General features: G+C 25.6%; 2 protein-coding genes across 2 annotated transcripts; both read right to left on the bottom strand.

Moving 5' to 3' along the window:
* Positions 1–887: 887 nt before the first annotated feature.
* LOC113549543 (cilia- and flagella-associated protein 43-like) lies at positions 888–6,438 on the bottom strand. Its single transcript, XM_026950896.1, has 16 exons — positions 6,349–6,438; positions 6,016–6,284; positions 5,842–5,942; positions 5,648–5,766; positions 5,285–5,515; positions 5,082–5,230; positions 4,846–5,026; positions 4,594–4,735; positions 4,234–4,526; positions 3,213–3,514; positions 2,934–3,137; positions 2,474–2,873; positions 2,284–2,403; positions 1,806–2,057; positions 1,265–1,452; positions 888–1,044 (listed from the first exon to the last, which is right to left on the bottom strand). The coding sequence occupies exons 1-16, from the start codon at positions 6,367–6,369 to the stop codon at positions 888–890; spliced, it is 3,129 nt and encodes a 1,042-aa protein (XP_026806697.1). The 5' UTR covers positions 6,370–6,438.
* Positions 6,439–6,861: 423 nt separating this feature from the next.
* On the bottom strand, positions 6,862–15,025 carry LOC113550420. Its single transcript, XM_026952230.1, has 7 exons — positions 14,910–15,025; positions 13,898–14,190; positions 12,615–12,780; positions 9,842–10,220; positions 7,448–7,558; positions 7,191–7,349; positions 6,862–7,125 (listed from the first exon to the last, which is right to left on the bottom strand). The coding sequence occupies exons 1-7, from the start codon at positions 15,023–15,025 to the stop codon at positions 6,862–6,864; spliced, it is 1,488 nt and encodes a 495-aa protein (XP_026808031.1).
* Between the last annotated feature and the right edge of the window lie 5,470 nt (positions 15,026–20,495).

Genomic DNA, 20,495 nt, shown 5'->3' with positions numbered 1-20,495 from the left:
ATTTTTTATAATTATTGTTTTGAAGTTTAGACAAGATGATTAGTGACAAGGAGTCTCATATATCTTGAAATAACTCCGTTTTTTAGTGTCTGTTGATAAGGGTTGACAAGCATTATTAGTATGATATAGACATTTTATTTATATTTTTATTCATTTCAAAAATTCTACATTTTATTGAAAAGCGCATCACGTGGGCTTAAGTTATATTAGAAAAAATAACTTTGTATGCTAATATAACTAATAAGTAAAAATATATATTTAAATTTTGAAAATCGTATAACATACATTTTCTGATTTGTGTTTTCGGGAAAATAGTTTTTGATTCACGCAAAAATTATATTGAAAAAAAGGTAAAGCATTTTGTAGATGTTATGAAATTTCAAAAATGTAATCGAATATAGTTACCTACTAAATTTAATATGTAATATGTAAAGTAACTAGTAATGGATAATTAGTATTAATAAGATATTGTACCTACCTAAATCCACATAAATTCACTGAAAGAATAAAGTAGAAATTCATGTACTTTTATAAACTGAAATATTTTTCTCATTTATCTCACGTGATCGTATTTTTATAATTTCTTAAGTTCATTAAAGTATTATAACATTATCTTGCGCCAAGTTGAACGATTATACCTATATACGATAATCTTCTGATTTTTACTATCTAAACCTGATTAATATTATATAATATTTTAAGTGTTAAGATGTACGTATTTATACTATTTTTTGTACCTATTAACTTTTAAAAGGTTAATCTTTAATTTATTCTGTATTTATTTTAAAATATATATATAATAATAAATATTATGATATAATAATATTATTATATAATAAATATATAATTTTAAATTTTACCATAATATTTGGGCTTATAAAATTATATTATTTGCTTATTCTTGTGTTTTTTGAAAAATTAGTATACAGAGTTGGAAAAGTTTTGAGGAGCAGTAATTCCAATTCTATCTGTAATGCTTCAATTTCTTTGTGCAATTCTAGTACTTTGGTATTGATTTGTGTAAATTTCATTATATTTTTCATCCTAAAACAAAACATAATAGGTTATGTACATTACCTAATATTAATGTCACTATTACTATTTTGAGGGCTATATTATTTAGATTTGAAAATTCGAATTTTTATATACTTATATGTATAATTAAATATTTGTTGGGTATTTGGATTTAACTATATTTAATCTTAACTATTAATTTAATGATTTTATATTAATTATGGTGTAGTAAAAAATGCAGTCTATTTACTTTTCACTACTGTGACGTATCAGCTTATCGTTTAAACCGTAATCGATGAGGCACTTTAACTCAGTTAATTCACGCGTCATTTGGTCAATATCTTCATCGGCCTTTTTATTTTTATTTTTAGTATCTCTTACTGTTTTGAACATTTCATTTAATTTTTCATTTAACTTTTCTTTCTGTTTTGTATAAGTCTAAAAAACAGTAAATTTTTTCATATATATTGTTGAATTTCACCTTTTCTTATAATACTATATAATAAATACAATATATTTGTTTTTTGACTAACTACTTAGTATTATGTATTACAATTGATTTGAATTCTATCATTAGTACACATTATGTATTTATTATGATCATTGAAATTAAATTTTACCTTGTTCACAATAAAATACTCAGTGTGTAGGTACCTAAATATTATTACGTTTGATTTATATTATTCATATTACATTAATACTACTTAACACCTACAACATGCATAGTGTACATATTTATTAATTATTATAAAATATGTAAATCTATTGAAATCGTATCATAAATATCTTACAAATTTAATTGCTGCTAGCTCTTTGTCCACGTTTTGTTCAGCTTGTTCTGCATTATTTATTCCTTTCATCTTAAACTTCAAATAGTTTAGCACATTTTCGGTTATTTTCATTGATGTTATAAGATCAAAACGAAATTTATACAATGGAATTTTGTGTTTTTTGAGAATATCGTGTTCCCATTTTAAAAATCGACATTTACGTTTGAACTTCAGTAAATTAGATAAAGCATCAATTTTAGTATAGCCCATTTTCTAAAAATTTTAGATTTTATAATAATTAATATTTTGTATTATGTCTGTATATTAACATATTTTATTTGGAAAAATTAATATTATTTAGTTATTATAGATGAGTATAGAACAAAAGAAAAGTTAAATCTTATAGGTAGTAATAAAATTAATAATTTAAAAAATATATTACGTTTTATAAATGTCATATAATATAATTTATATAAATAATATATTCAAAATCGTTTACTTTTATTTCGGCATTCACTTCATCAATAGAATTTTTAGAAATAAGTGTAGTGTTTTCGAAATCACTGAAATGTCCTGTTAATACAATTTCAATGTTCCCCTGTTTCATTACTAATTGAATCTAGAGTTTAAATTAAAAACGAATACATCTTTGTTTTAGATTCACCACTATAAGTACCTACTATTTTTACCTCAGGATTATCCTCATAACACAAATCTTGATTTTCCAATTTGATGATGGACATTTTTAATTTTTCAATCATTGCTTCCTTGTCTTCTTTATTGCGCTTTAAGCTATCCAACAAGTTATCCTTATCTGTTACGTCTTTTTGATAAGTACTGATCTTAAATTCTGATTCAATTTTCATACGTCTAAAATTGCAAACTTTATGCCAAGTTTCTTTGTCCATATTCAGCTTATAATCATCTACATATTTATAATCGTCGTATACTCTAAGTGTATCTAAGTATTTAACAAACTCCGAGGTCAAAAGTTGAAGTTTATCGTCAGTTGGGTCCAATATAGTGTTGACAAATTGGTAACCGAGTATTGACGAATAGTTTGTATTACCTTGTATTTTAGGTCTCCGGCTACAAGTTAAAATTAATTTTAAAATATTTTAAAATAGCTTATATTTCACTTTATTTTACTTGTATGCTATTAATGCTTGTTCATAAATGAGTTTGGATGGAAACTCAGATTTAAAACGTTTATTAAAAATGTTGTTTTTGTGATTCAACGTTTCTATAGTATTAAGCAAAGAATTTGGTTCAGATTTTGCTATTTTTTTATTTGTTTCCGTAATAACTTGTTCAATCCCCGTAATAGTTTCTCTTAATTCCAAAATTTTTTCACTTTAAACGTCAATTTGAAAATTTAAAAATTTGATAAAATATTTTTAAAACAATAAAACAAATTTAAATACCTACTTGTGTTGTTTAATTTGATGTTTTCGTTGATCACTGTCACTTAACATTTTTGAAAGCCTAAGCATTTTCAAAATTTCTTGATCGATGGCTGAATTGTACTTCAACTTTAATTGAAACAGCATAAATACATTATGGTCAAATTTTTTTATAATCTGTGCAATGTGATGATGAATTTTTATCTTTTCTTCTTCGAGAATGTTTTTGTATTTTATTCTTTCGTCGTTCAAAGTCAAAGTTAATTTTTTGTATTCATCTATAGCCTTTAAATCATCTTTCGTAAAATCCTCAGAATTTTTGTTTAACTGTTAACAAAATAAATCAGTGACAAATGCAGCATTATCCTACAAAATTGTAACACCACCCCCTATATAAATTTCAATTTTTATAGTGAAAATAAATTTTAATTATGTTGATATGTTCTATAATGAAATAAAACAAAAAAAAATTGTTTTATTAAATTTCAATAAGTTGTAAAAATTAATAATAACTTAGAAAAGATTTAAATAATTAATTGTAAAGAAATTCAATATTTAATATATACGTGCGTACTAAAAATTAATTTCTATTGATCAGAAATTAATAATTTTTTATCATTACGAGTATAATAATTAAATTGTAATCATATATTGCATTATATTTAAAATAGTTGTACTATATTAATGGAAGTAGTCTCAATGGATTCCCTTACGTTTTCCAAGTCTAGTACACTAATTGTCAACGTATTTGCATATTGTATTAAATTGTGTATACTATACAGCGCCGGATTAAGAGTTAAAGACGCCGGTGGCAATTTCCCCCTTTGCCCCCCATTAGACACGGCACAGTATTACTATATACCTATTACCTACTATAAAGTGTATAGATTAGAAATGTCTTTTATAAAATATATATATATATATTAAATACTAGTTCGGAGTTGGTAATTATAAATGTACGCAAACTAGTTTGTAAATATAAAAAGTGTCACCGAAGCGATTGTCACTCCAAACCCAAATAAATTTTAAAATATACCCTCACACACCATTATGCATTGCGGTTTTGGCACGTCTTTTTTCAATTCATCTTCCCACCTTTTCTCCAGTACACCATCCATCATAAAAACCAGTGCTCGCTGTCTATAGTTGTTAAGATTTACTGATTCATTGTTTATTTTTTCTGTGCTTGAATTCACATCTTTCGACATTTCTTTACTAGATAATATATTATTACGATACAGTTCTACAGGAACTTCATTGTCATTGACGTGTAAAAGTTCTTCGATTTTTTCATATTTATTCCATTCATAATCTATAGGTAACGGTTCGGTAGGTTCAACTAAACAAAATGAATAGAAATCACAACTGTATATTCAATATTTTACTAGTCTGTTTAGTTTTAATACTTTTGCATGCCAATCTCAACTCAGTTTCAATTACACGTAATCTTTCATTATATTCTTTCAAATTATCCAGTTGCTGTTGTTTTTCCGTTAATAAATCATCAAATAGTTTATTGAATTTGTGCTTTAATTTGTTAACCATAAGCTAATAAAAGTATATAATAGTAAATAAGTAAAACAGGTTATTAAATAAAAATGAACAAGTAGGTCAAAACAATTTTTCAATATACATAAATACTTTTATTGTTTACATACTTTAAGTAAAATTATTTCATCTTCAGCCATTTCTAATTTATGATAATTGTACTGAGAATTTAGAGTGCCGATAGTTTCTATAAACTCATAACTGATTGAACCCGTCATTGATAAATCATTACTTAGTTTGTCATCGGATTCCAATAAATTCGATTCAACGTCCAATATCTCAAAATCATTTCTAGAAAAAAATGTTTTTAAAATTCGCATAAAATGTATTTATAGGTACTTCTTACTTGGAAAATGTATCTTCTACGGTAAATATTTGTTCTGACATATCTCCGATTAATATTCTTTTTTCAATGATTTTATTTGCTTTTTTGATAATGTCTTGGTCTATTATGCTTATTGGATAGTTGTCTACTTTATATATATTTTTTAAACACTAAAATTAAATTTAAAATTAGTTTTTTTTATGATTTTAATACCTCATACGTACATATATAGATTTTGGTTTAATAAAAAGTGTTTCCCATTTTTCCTTAATAATATTTTCAGTTTCCATTTTAAACTTGTTTATGTCACTAAGAATTTTAACTTCGTACTCTTTACGTTCAAGTTTACACTTTTCTCTGAAATTTAGTCTATAATCTACATTTAAATCGAATTCTTCTATATTTATTTTTATATCTTCAGGTCCATTGACATTAGTTTCTAACAAATGTTGAAGCTAAAATTCAAAATACATAAATAAACCATTGAATAGGTACATTATAAAATTAAATTAAATATTATGATTATTTTATTCTATTATAATTTGTATTTATTATTATTTTAATAAATTATTTTTTGTTATTATTACTTCTATTTTTATTTTTTCAAAATTTTGTATAATTTGTTGTTTTTGATTACTATAAGCCACTATAGTTTCATTTAATTTATTTTGTTGGTTTATCATTTCCCATGTCATTCGTTTTGGAGCTGAAAAATAGTGAAGTTCAGTCAATAAATTATGATGTTTCTTTATTATATAAGAGCTAACAATAATAAACTAACATTCTGGCCTATCCTCAAAACCGATTCCTTTTGTTTCAGAATTATCCTCAATAATTAGAAAATTTGAATTATCAATCCTTCTTTTACGATTTAATGTGCCTCTAAAATTTGTAAATAAGAAATATTATTTTAGTCAAAATATTTTATTTAAATAGTTTCTATTGTACAATTTACTTAAAACTTGTAGAAATAAAGTTTCCTTGATAACTTAGTGTTAGTATGTTATTAGCATTGTCATCGATTTGAGCAGCAATCAATCCTCCACTTTGCCAATGACTACAGTTTACCATAATCATTTTTTTCCACTGACCATCATCGTCAAATTCATAAATATTATATGAACCATCCGGACTAAATGTAATAGAATGATTTCCGTTCGTATATGCCTTAATACATTTTAATTGATGGTCTAATGGTATAGTTTGTAAGTTCAACATGTTTTCCTTAAACGTTAACATAATATCATAATAAATAATAAAAAGGTTAAGTAAATATTGAATCATATACCTTTACGATATCTATAGTCATCAAGTGAATACTTTTAGAATGCAAGACAGTAAAAGCAATGTTTAGTGCACCAGGAATACTATATGAACTCCATTTAAATACTGACGTATAATAATTTTGTATATCATTTAATTTAAAAACTATATTAAAAAATATATCATATATTAAAATATTATTCCCTGCATTTTCATCGTTGTTCAGATCTGAATATAAAACTGTCAAAAACGATGATTTTTTATTATCGACTATATCAATGTCAATTACATGTTTTCCCAACTGATGTTTTCTTAAAACTGCACATTTCTGTCCTAATGTAATCTAATAGATATTTTAATTTTACAATTAAATATTAAAATATTAAATTATTTTATTATTATTCCATAACATCATTTAATGCACATAAAGACAGTGTTAATTAATAGTTTAAAATTTTATATCATACGTTTTTAATAAGAATTAATTTTCAATAAAATAATTAAATGACATTAGGTATATAAAACGATAATATCAAATTTATTTATATTTACTCACACTTATATAATAGAAGCGACCTGTGGGAAAACTAGTGACATTACAAATGTTTCCGTCAGAGAAAAATTTTATCGAAGATAAGTCTTCATCACATAGTACTATTTTTGCAATGCACTCTATTTTGTTTACTTTGGGAACAGTTCTTAGCAATTCCATTTTACCGTTTTTAAACGTAATGGCAATATAGTGGTAAAATGGATTACTACACAAATCCGTTGCAGTTCCATTTAGTTTCATCTTGCTTTTCTGTAAAACAACAAAAGACAATAATAGAATGCTACCCTACTTTAATGGATATTAAAAATGTTCACAAATTCTCCAGTCGAAGCATCCCACACTTGCAAAGTGTTTGCATGGTTTATGGTGGCCACCATTTCGTCCGTTGGTTTGATAAAAGTAAAATACTTGATTTTTAATCCGTACACTTTCAATATTTGTTGTTTTTTCTGTGTTAGTCGTAACAGAGTTCCCTGCAGGATTAAAAATAAATGTTTATTGACTTATCCAATACTGTTTAGGTGCGTATGATATTATATCATAATATTATGTACTTAATTATGTTTTATACCTCGTCCGACCATCCGTAAACGTCATTTTTTACAGCTGTCATACACTGCAATATGTAATCAACGACTATTGTCCATATTTTTGTAAAAATGCCCCTGGTGTCCTTGAAGCACTGTGGGGTTGTATACAATATATAATAGATTTTTTTAAGGTAGATTTTGTGCAATGATTATATTATAATCACTGAGGCATACCTATATTGAGTGACGAGTGTAATTATATATTGGAAAATAATGTGCATAATATAAAAGTGCTGCTTTGTATAAACTGCGCGCATAATCACTGATATATTTCCAATAATCCACTATAAATTTGGAATACCTATTTTTAAGTTCAACGCAATATTTAAATTAACTCATCACTTTAATTTATAATATAATAATTAATGGTGTTTTAATATGAATTTCTCATATTATATGAATAATATAATTATAAAATAAAGTAATTTTAGTGATAGTATACGGTCAGTGAGGGTTGTCACATTATACACATACCCCAATAACATATTTGCAGTATACGCTGCTGTAAAAATAATCTTTTATTTTTATATTTTCGATTATTTGTACACAAAGTTGTGTGTGTGTGTGTGAGCCAAATTTTTAAATTTTAAAACAAAAATCGCACCAGATATTTGTTGGCTCATCAAAAATACGTAATTTTTGATTTGTGTTTTATACTTGATCAAAGCAACCCAAATAACTATATTAAAAATCTGTGCAGATTACATTTAACGGAGTTTAAAAAGAAATAAATCTGCGGCATTTAATTTGTTACGGGCAGCTGTGCAGAATCAGCTAGTATTCTAATATATTATACACATTATATTGAATATAATATAAATTAACAAAAAACGCAATTCGGCAACAGTAATATTATTATACAAAAAAATATACAAAATTCCCCAAGAGGTCAGTCCTTGCAACTCGACATATATCATAATACTCGTATATGTTTAACAATAATATCATAATACAATATATTTATAATATACGTAAATAGTATATAGATGGTTAAAAATCTTTCATCATTATTGAAGCACGCAATTTAGTTATTAAATCTTTAGAAAATATCGTAAGGTTTTTTAATGATATATTACGGCATATAATATTACATATTTTATTATTATAAGTTTTTTTCAGATTGACTGTTTTTGTTTCAATGATGTAATTTTTTGAATTTCTCGTCACGGGAACGGATATATCTGATTTCGGACCAAAGTAGCTAAATAAGCATCTGAGCCTATTTGCTATATTTGCATAACTCGCAATTTAATTGTGTCACGACAATAATAACTAATAAGCTTATAAAATATCAAAATTAAAGTTATCAATTAGCTTAAATATAAAACAAACAAATTATAATATATATTTGTAAATAATTACATTAATTTTATTTATAGGTAACAAGAACATCTACGTTTTTACAATAACACGTATTATTTATTGTTATAATGGTAATAAATTACCTAATATTCACGGTGGTATACCTATAATACCTATGCCAATAAAATATAATTAATTAAATACTGCAGCTGGTTGGTAATTAATGGGCTTTTATTAGTTATTATTTTTACGAACTCAAAATGTAATATTTTTTTATTGCCTAGTTATTTGGTTCTTTTATATTTTAAATTCAATTGTATTTATCATTAAATTTATTGTTTCATATTGTAATGTGTATTGAGGTAATTATATTTTGTTATTAAACATATGAAAATCCTAATACATAAATAAATAATAATTAATTTTGAATGAAATCGTTTACATAGATTACTCAATTCGATACATTATTTACTCCAGTTTTTAGAAACCGACATTTAGGGCGGATTACAAAACCGTTTAACTTTATTTGTTACTAGTTAAATAAATGAATAGTAATAATAAGTTGAAGACATCATATTGTTTTTCGATTCTCCCACAGCCCAGCCTTTAATATAGAAAAAATAATTTAAATAGCTATAGTATATTAAAACTCCTCTATTTCACTAGTTATTATCTCAGATTTTATAATGTAGACTTATAGACATAAATACTGTATTTTCACCACCACCGTTATGATAAATGACAGCTGTTAGCGTATAATATATCATTTATAAAGTTCTATAGCAGTTTTGTATACATATAAATATATAATATCGACGTGTTGTGACAAGATCGGGTTATTTATTTTTTCGTTTCGATTACTATCTCACACATCTCAAAATATAATATGGTTGTCCACATCTCTTGTACGGCCGTCGGCCACAATTGAGCTACAACAATAAAAACGTCTCAGTCATTAGAAAATTATAAATATGACTATCACAAGTCGCAAAGCTCTCTTTTTACACGTGTCACACGCATTATACCATGCGTACATTCATAGAAATAACCATCTCAATAATAATAATAATCACCGTTAGACGGTTGTCTTGGTTGACCGCGTACAAAACGAAACCCTGTTTGCTGGGGCACACCAACGCGCCCGGACCGCCGCCGTTTCCGTGTTTCGCCGAGATCGGATCTGCCGTCGTCGCCACGACCGTTTCCGGTTCCGGTGCGCCAGGCTGCACTCGGTAGACGTTCGCCAACGAGTCGCAGAACACGTACCATCCGTACGGTGTCCAACAACCCGATGGCAAGGCGTCTGGGGGCACCTCCACCCGAGTCCTCTCCGCGTACACTGTCTTACAGCTCACGAACAACGTCCACAACTGGAGCTTACACCCAACGTCGTGCTCGGTCTGGCTCAGGTACACGTCGTTTCGGCCCGCCGCGGCATTGATCGCTGACAAACTGCGTGTAATATGACATATAAATATATTATTATATATATTATATTGTATTCTATTACGCGCGTATAGATGACTCGATTTCAAAATAGATTCATATACATAAAATATATAGGTATACTTCACGTACACTTACCCAGAAATTTGTCGAGTTGGGGAGAGGACCAGTAATATACTCGATTGATACATTTTTATTTATTTTTTTTGGGGGTGTCCCAATGTGCGTGTAAATTTACGCTTTCATAACTAACTTAATACAAAATATATGTTATTCAAATTCCTAATGTCGTGTATTTTAAATCTATATTTTATCAAATAACATAATTCATCAGTGTATTGAGTTATACATATTATAATCGTGGATATTATTATAATGGATGTTTATAAATTAGGACATACTAAATTAAAAATTGTCGAAAACATTTTATTTAATATATAACTTATTATAACGATATAACAATATAAACGATTAAAACACGTTTAGATAAACGCGTACGCGTTTAATAATGGTAGGGTCTGTACTACATAAGTTTAAAAGCTTTAAAATATTACGCGAATGGAATCATGAATTAGTTAACAAACAACTTTTTTATTAAAAAGCGTAATTATAATCCATACATGTTTAATGTTTGTACAATAAGTAATTTTTATAACAGTTTAAAATAACTGAAAATTATATAAATAGTAAGAAGATATTCGGTAGTATCACCCGACTAAATATTATATACATATAAAAACATAAAAATTAAAAAAAGGATATATTTATGCAAACAGAACTTTTGATCAATGATTTAAATAGATAATAAGTATAACCATTTTGGTCCTAATTCTTAAAATCGATGTATTATAAGTTAAGAAAAATTTCTAAATCTCAAAAGGTTTTAACGAATTGATACTTATTATTTTAATTTAGATCAAGTTTCCAAATGACAATTGCATTTGCGATACAAAATTAATGTATAGTTGTACATGCATATATTATTTAAATTAACATTACTTTATTATTTACTGTTTATGTGAAATTAAATTATCTGTTAAACAACTTAAGCTTTAATACTCTAACTATAATCTAACTCTTTAGTATTTTGTTTTTATTATTTGGAAAATAGTACCTTGGTAATAAAATAAGTAATAACGATAATAATTACACTGATCAGAATTAGAGCTTTACATATTTTGTAAAGAACATTTTTTTTTTAATAATTATTTAATGAACGCTCCAAATAAAATACAAATTTACATACAACATTTAATGTATAGTATTTGTTTGTACTTCAGATAAATTTCCAAAAGGTACTATAATATCATACAAGTAAAACCATACAGATTAATATAGCAAATTTTATAATATCTTTTTTATCAACAATCCAATACCATATTATTGAGTATGTAAACTTATTTTTTTTTATTGTGAAAATAATATTTCCATAGCGGTATACAAATTGTACGACGAAATAAAAACTAGAAAGTGTTTGTGCATCATTTCATACGTTTGCATCTTGTATCATGTATTATTCATTGCATACATATTTTTTGTTACAAGTTTTCAAATGCCGAAAAAAACTAATATTTAAAAATAGTTATGTTAAACTATATTACGAGTATATACAATCCATATTATACATATTCAAAATTCAAAATTTGATAAAATATATTTTTTTGCTCTTAATTACTTTATTGAATACGAATGATTTACCTTTACAAACATCGTGAAACCATATATATAAGTATAGGCGTTCAATATCACAAATATTCAAAAACACAATACTACAAGTATTATGACAGTAGTATGGCGTAAATAAGATCATTTTCTACATTATAATAGTTATACTAAATAGGTTAAAATTAGGTAGTGTTTAAAAATAAATACACTGTCTGTAATAAAAAATAAGTAATTTTTGAGCTGTGCAGATAAATGTGTGAAACCCTATCATTCCATAATATTTTTACGAATGATTAAAATCAAAATTAGATATTTTCTATAGAAATACACTGACTAAAAATATATCACTTAGCTGTGCATTAATCTTAAAGCAAAAAGAACACAATATAGTACCTAACTGGTATTGATATTTTTATTTTTATAACATATTTTATTTTTTGCTTGAACGGAAAATAAATATAAGTATTTAATTGTATTAATTTAGTATATGTTTGCAATAATTTCAAGTGAATAATATGTTTTCTATATTTGTAGTGTAATATGTTATCCCAAAAACCAAAACTCTATGATAATATTGCCGCACTATCGTTATTATTATTATTATCATTATACGAGAGAAAACCAATCAGTTTTGGGTAGTATATATATCATATGTATATATATATATATATATATATATATTGTTTATTATGCTCGCGGCACTTGGCACACCAAGCAGACGGAGCGTGCTTTTACTTTAGATATTGGTTCGGCTGAATGAATCCGGTGTCGACAACCAACAGTTTTTCTCCAATTCTCCACGCCCACACGATCAGATCGAATGCCGGGTAATCACGCAAGCCGATTAAATATTCCAACCTCAGAAACAGTATAGACTTGTATGGTGAAGAGCAGCTACTATCTGAAATCCGTTAAAATCCTCTTCAACATAAATATTGTTTAGCTTGTATACAATATACTGCTCCATCAAAACCATAAAAATAATTTCATCAGTTAATTTTTGTAAAAAAAAAAAATTCGTTTATTTAGTTTATAGCATTTTCTTCTACAACTAAGTGTAGCTATACTTTGTCAAAAATATTTTTTTCATCGTAGTAGCTTTAATATTTTTTTTAAGTATAAATACTTTTCAAACTGTAAAAATATTTTTTTTTTCAAAATCATAAAAGTTGACATAATAAATCATAGTGTAATACGGGTAAAAATGGGTCATTTATACATATAGCAACTATACATCAGACACACATATATTTTTTTTCAATTTGTAAAAACCAAAATCCATATTACCTAACTGACTACATTATCTTATACAATTATTTAAATTAATTAATTTGTTATAGCTGAAAAATTATTTTAAAAATCGCTTCAACGTTTTGGGTGATTATCGACTGACGTTCTAATATACAATAAAAAAAAAAATTAAAACACATCAAAAATATTTGGTGAAATGGCGATTATAAAATGACGAAATTTCCCTGTAATGTATTTGAAATATATTAGAAACCAAATAACGACTACTGCAATATAATATGTAAATGTAAATACAAATTGGTTTAATGTTCCTATTTTGCATAATATACATATTACGGATGTCGGAATAGCTTTGATTTTTTTTATTTATAAATGAAATATTGTTACATATATTCACATTTTTAATTATTAAATAATTATGATATCTATGTAGCAAAACTTCATAAGTAGAAATAATTTTTTTTCACATGGGTAATTAAATTGTATATTAAATAAAGTAATTAAGATATTAATATATCATAGAAAGTAGAAAAGAAGAAAAAATGATGAAATATATAAATTATAAATATTGATAGACTCATATAATAGTTATTGTAAAATCATTCCTACATAATTTGATAAAATCGATTTACGAGGTTTTGCTACGCGGCCATCTAATTTAGTTGTCTCACACTGTGCTCGTGTTATGTATTATATCATATTTATTTTAAAATCATAACACATCAGCCAATTATTAGGTATTAAAATATTATTTATTCCATACTTACCAATAAGAGTTGCCAACACTTTCAGAGCAGGATATAAACATATAACCACCTTTGATATAGGTGGATGTTCAGCCAAGGCTAGTAAATCTATTTCACAGCAATCGAAACACCCAATACCTTCTAAATATAGATTATTATCACCACCGCTCCCTGGAGTTGATTTACTGCCTACTATGAGAATATCTTCTTTTTGCGTATTCGTGTCATAAAATATTAACGTCTTTTCGACATGTATCAATAAAACGTCTTTGGACACGAATTTCAATTCATTTACACTTGCTGGTTTTAACCATCTAAAAAAGTTAATGTTCTTGAATAAAAACAAACGATTATCGATTTTTGTAAATTTGGCTTTTCTCTCTTTGAAAAAACCAAAAATAATAAGAAGCCAAATTTATTATTGTCATATTGGCCTATTAAAAGGATTTTATTTATTAACTTATTCAGAAATTAACTATTTATACAATTATGCCTAATTATTATTATTATACAATATATATTTTTTATTCCACTCGATTTTTGATCTTGTAATTATTAATTACATGTTTTTATATTGACAAGTAAGACGTTATACCTATACTAACGATACATTATATTTTATAAGTTACAAAGAGACTACATAATATATACAATGTAATTATGTATATGTAGATTCTAAGTAATACAAGTAACAAGTACCCAATAATGTAGTACTACTAGATACATAATAAATATGATGCTTAAAAGTATAAAAATATGTCGAGTTTCAAAGACACTACCAAAAATTGAACTATATGTAATATAAGCCTACTAAAGTACCTAATGAGGTACTATATTATGATATACGCATATATTACGGTATATACGATTCCCGAAAATACAAAAATCATTGTAAACTAATGAATGGTACTTCATACCAATATATATATATATATATTTATACGTATATATATATATGTATAATGCATAATGTAGGTAAGTATAATACATATTATGTTTGACTCATTTAACATATATCCAGATATATACCTACCTTGCGAATACACATTTACTGGATACATTTTCACTTTCATCTGTATTGTCTGTCTGATTGTACAATTCTTCTTCACTCAACGATTTAAAAGTAAAATTTTCTTTTAGTTCTTCCATCATCTGTTTAGAAACAATTTTTTAATGTTTCTAGTATAAATAGTATAATAACGGGTTTTTAATCTGTACACTGACTATTATTATATTATAAAAATGAATAGATAGATAGTTATAGTTATATTTTTATTTTAATTCGATTCGAACACAAAATATTTTGTATTATTACATTAGTACATTTTTCTTTTTAAGACCAATATATATATATATATATATATATATATTAAATATTTTAAATGAATTAAATAATTTTAATATGATATGAATATTATCATGTAGTAAAAACTGTATAGGTGTGATAAAACTGTATACATAGGTACTAAAATTTCCCATTTAAATTATTTAAATAATTAATTTCCGAGTACTTTATATTTCAAGAGAGGTATATACGATGGCTTATAATATGGCCTATGGGTATAGGTTAGGTTTACACTGTATATAATTATATTATATTATATACATATGTTACGGGTGTAATAAAGATATCATTATACATTTAACACCATTACCTCAAATTAATTTCTCCAAGGTGTAGTGTAACGCATAATGGGGTTGTCGTTGTGAGTGATGAGTCGTTTGTAGTATTAAATATGAATATCACGTACAAATATATAATTTTATCATATAGTCTAATTTGGACATTATTTCATACGATAATTAATCTTGAAATATTAAATATATCATACTCGTAAATATATGTATAAACACTATAAATTATAATTTATATAAACATAGGCGTCAGAAAATCGCATACTTATGTATGATAATTAGGGATGGGACTTTAAAGTTAATAAAGCTATAATAATTGCGTCGAAAATGTAATTTTTAGAGCTTAAAAGTAAAAAGTTGAATTTTAAATTCATTAATATTTTTTTTAGCGTAATACTTTAAATTTTAATAATATAGATTAAGTAGTCTCAGATTACTTAATCTGAAAAAATACATTTTTATTAATTGATCAATTATAAATACATTTTTTTTTTTGGTTATTATTACCTATTTGTTGCTGCTGCACTATAAAATATGCTGTTTAATATTGTCAAGCAAAATTAAGTTGTTGGTTGGACAGCGAATTTTTGTAGATAAAAAAACTTCTTTCAACATCAACCGATGCAACAAGAGTATATATTTTAAAATATCGTCACTATCTGGTTACTTGTTATACTTAATCAGTATAATATGATGATTTTTATTTCAATAGTTAACAATAAATTACGTTCTTTATTTGATAGTATCGATGATAATTAATAAATTATAAAATGACGAATACTTTATTTATATTTTATAGAAGAAAATTAAAATTTATAAAAATTGCTCCAAAACTTGAAAATGCACTAAAATATAAAATGTTGTTAAATTTGTAAAAAAAAAAATAATAACATTAAAATTGTCAGTTCGGTTTATACACATTATTTACTTGAGGACGATCAATGTTTTAAAACACTAAAAACAAAAGTGGCATAGTATCAAAATTCCTAATCTTTAGATAATAATATTTATAATATTATTAAGACTAAGAAAACTTAAGTTTGTTATATATAGGTGCCTATCTATACCGTATTTATACATGAACGATATGCAATAGAATTCGATTATTAATTATTATTTTATGTCATAATTAAAGTTTAACTTACCATCAGATTAAATATATGTTCAACAGATAATAATTAATGTTGACTGTTGTAAATATAATAGTTTCATATATAGATATCAATTATATAGGTACCACAACTAAACTATGTTTTAAACATAAAATTATTACATATTTTTCTGTCAAGATGGGTGAAGTAACTAAGGGAACTGTTTGTTACCATACCGGCAGCATATTTTGTTAGTGATATAAACATAAACAATTTCGAACTTATTTTGATCAATACCAACGACTTTGATATCATGTATCTGTGTATCTAGAGTTATTTTTTTATATTAATTTGACCATGTTCAAAATCTAATATTGTTTTCAATTAAGTAACGTTTCTTCAAATTTGATTACTCGTGCTTGGCTGTATTCGCAAGGAGTAGATTTGTAGGAAGATCGAGGACGAATCCTTCTTTTTTATTTATTTATTTTTTTAATCGAAATCGATATCATCTTATTGATTTTATGAAATCGTTGATTAATATAATTGTATTTTTTATACCAAATATTATACTTAGAAATGATATATAGTTAATACTTATTAATTATTATATTAATTTTTTCTTTGTTTGTAGAATATCAAAATGATAACATAATTTAAATTTATTTTTAAACAAACAATACTTAAGCAACACCATGATGTCCTAATATTTTTGGAAAATTGTATTATTACAAAAGTCAATTGCTAATACAATCATATTATTACGTATTGAATGTGGTCTCATTTATAAATTTATTATTTTTCTCATTCTGTTTTTGCATTTTACTTATTACATGAACTTAAAACATGATAAATGATGCTTATACTTTACGCATTTTTCAGATGCATAAACAAACAATTTTATGAAAACAAAATAAAAGGTACATATTTTATAACATATTTAACTATTAGACATTTTTAAACACGCTATATATTAATTTATTATCTAAAGATTTTTATTCAATTTTATATTTTTATTACACCTAACTTAAAAGATGAGCTACAATAGTTATTATGAGATTTTCTCAATAAGTGTACATTATGTCAGACCCTACCGCGTCAAATTTATTAGTATTTGTTAAGTAAGTTGACGTGTGATATATATTTTGTCTTAGACTGAGTGTTAAAATTAATATTTATATCACAGTTATGACACATCACTGTACTTTATTTTGTTATATAATTACCTGTATTATTATTGTATTTTTTTTTTATAAATTTTAAGTTATCCAAAATAGAATTTAAAAAAAAATAAAAATATTCTTAAATATAATATAAATATATTGTAGATATGTATTATAATATCTAACCAATTAAATCTTAAATATATTTTATAGGTATGCATTTTTTGCTTCTTTGGTGTCATTATTATTAATTCTTTTCTGTACCATCATTCATTACATAACCAAGGGTTTGACTTTTGATGGTGTATTATAATAGGATTGGCCTGAGTCGGTAATGTAATTAGTTCCGGTGCCCAAGCTTTTGTTATTAGCGATTCGGAAAGTACAAGACAACTATGTAAAGATTTCAGTGCGCTCGTGTGAAAGGTCTCCGGGCAAGAGGCTGTTGCAGTGACAAAGCATGGGCGGGGGCGGGTCTTAATTACATTTTCGTGTTGACGTACAGGCGAGTTAACACTTTCAATGCCTGTGGAGCATCAGTGGCAATTTGAAAAGAGCTACCTATATAGAGCTACGTCATATATAATAAAGGTCCAACGTTGCTGTAATAATTCGGGTATACATTGGTTAATACAAATTTAATTTGATCAGTTTTAAATACATAATTAATATATTAATTATACCGAGAATATAGCATTAGCGTATGTATTTAATCATAGTGATGATAAACCTTCAACAAAGTGTTCAGTTTCAGGCACAAAATTAATTAGGTCACATCTTTATAATTTTATAATTTATAGTTAGACGGAATTAAAATGGTAATTTATTAATTAATAGTTAAACTGACCAGTGATCATATTTTAATGTCCTAATCCTAAATGTATGTCATCCTATTCATATGTTATATACAAGACCGTAACTGGAAATTAATTTTGGGAGGGGTTTCAAGCTAAATAATTGTGTTCTAATTTTATTATAATATTGTATAGGTTACTTTAATACTACAAAATATAACACAAAAAAATTTTGGGCGTGGGGGAGGGGTTCAACCCCTCCCCTTAGTATGGCCTTGGTTATATACGTATCTTCAGAATATTTAGTGAATAACATTTATAATATTAAAAGGACGCTATAAGCAGTAATGTGTTATTTTTATCTAATACAGTGGTTTTCAACTGATGTGCCCAGTGGCGTATATAGGGGGGTTTATGGGTTCAAACCCCTCCTGAAATGTATGGTCGGTACGGGCATTGATTTTGATTGTATAATTAATTGAAATATAAGAATAGAAATTTTTTTTAACCCCCCTGAAATTAATTTCTTTATACGCCACCGAGTGTGCCGTGAGCGCTCTTGAACTGTACCGCGAAAAATCTGTTAATAGTTTTATTAGTATGTATTTATATGTATATGATTAACCTATGCTTCACATATTATATGGATTTGTGTGCCGTAAAAATTTTGTAGGAGATGAAGTATGCCGCATGGTTAAAAAGGCTGAAAATTACTAATCTAATCTAATCTATAAAATACAGTAAGTTTGAATACAGGAAAATAAAATTTATTTAGAGTAAAGTTTTAGAGTGAATAGAGCCATGATCAAATTTGATGGTAAAAATATTATCAACTATGTTTGTACGTAGGTTTTTATAATATTGAAATTTTTAAGCGAGTTATGGTCTATGGGTAAGTTAAATATAGCAATTTAAAAATATTCATTACATATTAAAATTTTAAATATCATGAAAAATCTACGTAAAAATATAGATAATGTTTAAAACCTTCCAGTTTAATCATAGGTAAATACTAAATTCACTAACAATTTAAAACCGTTTCTACTCAACAAAAATTTGCTATGTTGTATCTACGTTTGTAATAAACGGAGATACTACACATTACTGCGTCTTCTTAAATAATTTATAAATTAAAAATATTTTAATTTATATTAGAATCTTTTGTAATTCGTAATAGTCACTATATTATGCTCTTTTGGTTTCATCGCTGATTGCATAATTTAATTTTTAAATCGATAATTGTATTCGCGTAGTAAAAATATAGTGGGCATTTATTCATCAACTTACTGTCTTAAACTCTTAAAATCTTATAATCCACAAGAAATTAAAATATAAGATATTATGTTTAGATTTTTGTCGTATAAGATATAATAGACGATATAATATAATATATTATCTACTAGATAGCCGAATAATTTCACTTTGATCACATGAGGTTATAATATCCTCTCCTCTTCACTCCTAGATGAAAATAGAAATTGAGGAGCGCTAGTCTGGCTATGATATATCTGGGGATGGGTATTTTTGCGATAACACTGTATTTGATAAAAATTGTGAAATTATTCTAAAGTTTTAATAAAAAAACAAAGTACCTACCTACACTGCGTATGTGATTTTACATATTTTAATTCAAACATTTTGGAAATTGATATGCTTTTAATCCGAAAAAAATTAATCAAATTCCATAAAAGTATATATATATTCGTATAAACTATAATTTTGGTTATAGGATATTTACTTGACTAATTATACAAAAAAGTTGAGTATTAAATGGTTATAATAAAATAAATACTTTATTTTCAAAAAAATATTTAATATCAACCTACCGTAATTTATACCAAAAGTAAAATAAATGGCTTAAATCTATATGTATAAAAAATATATCACAAAATATCTTTATATAGTATAGTATTACAGCCTAATAGACCGTTTCCGT

This window comes from Rhopalosiphum maidis, chromosome 1, assembly GCF_003676215.2.
Source record: "Rhopalosiphum maidis isolate BTI-1 chromosome 1, ASM367621v3, whole genome shotgun sequence".
NCBI lineage: Eukaryota > Metazoa > Arthropoda > Insecta > Hemiptera > Aphididae > Rhopalosiphum > Rhopalosiphum maidis.
The sequence above is the reverse complement of the archived record's forward strand: the minus strand, read 5'-3'. Positions and strand labels throughout refer to the sequence as shown.

Coding starts and splice junctions, on each gene's coding strand:
- LOC113550420 (XM_026952230.1), bottom strand. CDS start 15,025: ATGGAAGAACTAAAAGAAAATTTTACTTTTAAATCGTTGAGTGAAGAA. Junction 12,781..13,897: donor AGTGTTGGCAACTCTTATTG/GTAAGTATGGAA, acceptor AACGGATTTCAG/ATAGTAGCTGCTCTTCACCA. Junction 7,559..9,841: donor ACCAAGACAACCGTCTAACG/GTGATTATTATT, acceptor ACAACCCCACAG/TGCTTCAAGGACACCAGGGG.
- LOC113549543 (XM_026950896.1), bottom strand. CDS start 6,369: ATGACTATAGATATCGTAAAG. Junction 5,516..5,647: donor TTGAAAAAATAAAAATAGAA/GTAATAATAACA, acceptor TTTGAATTTTAG/CTTCAACATTTGTTAGAAAC. Junction 5,231..5,284: donor TTAAACCAAAATCTATATAT/GTACGTATGAGG, acceptor ATTTAATTTTAG/TGTTTAAAAAATATATATAA.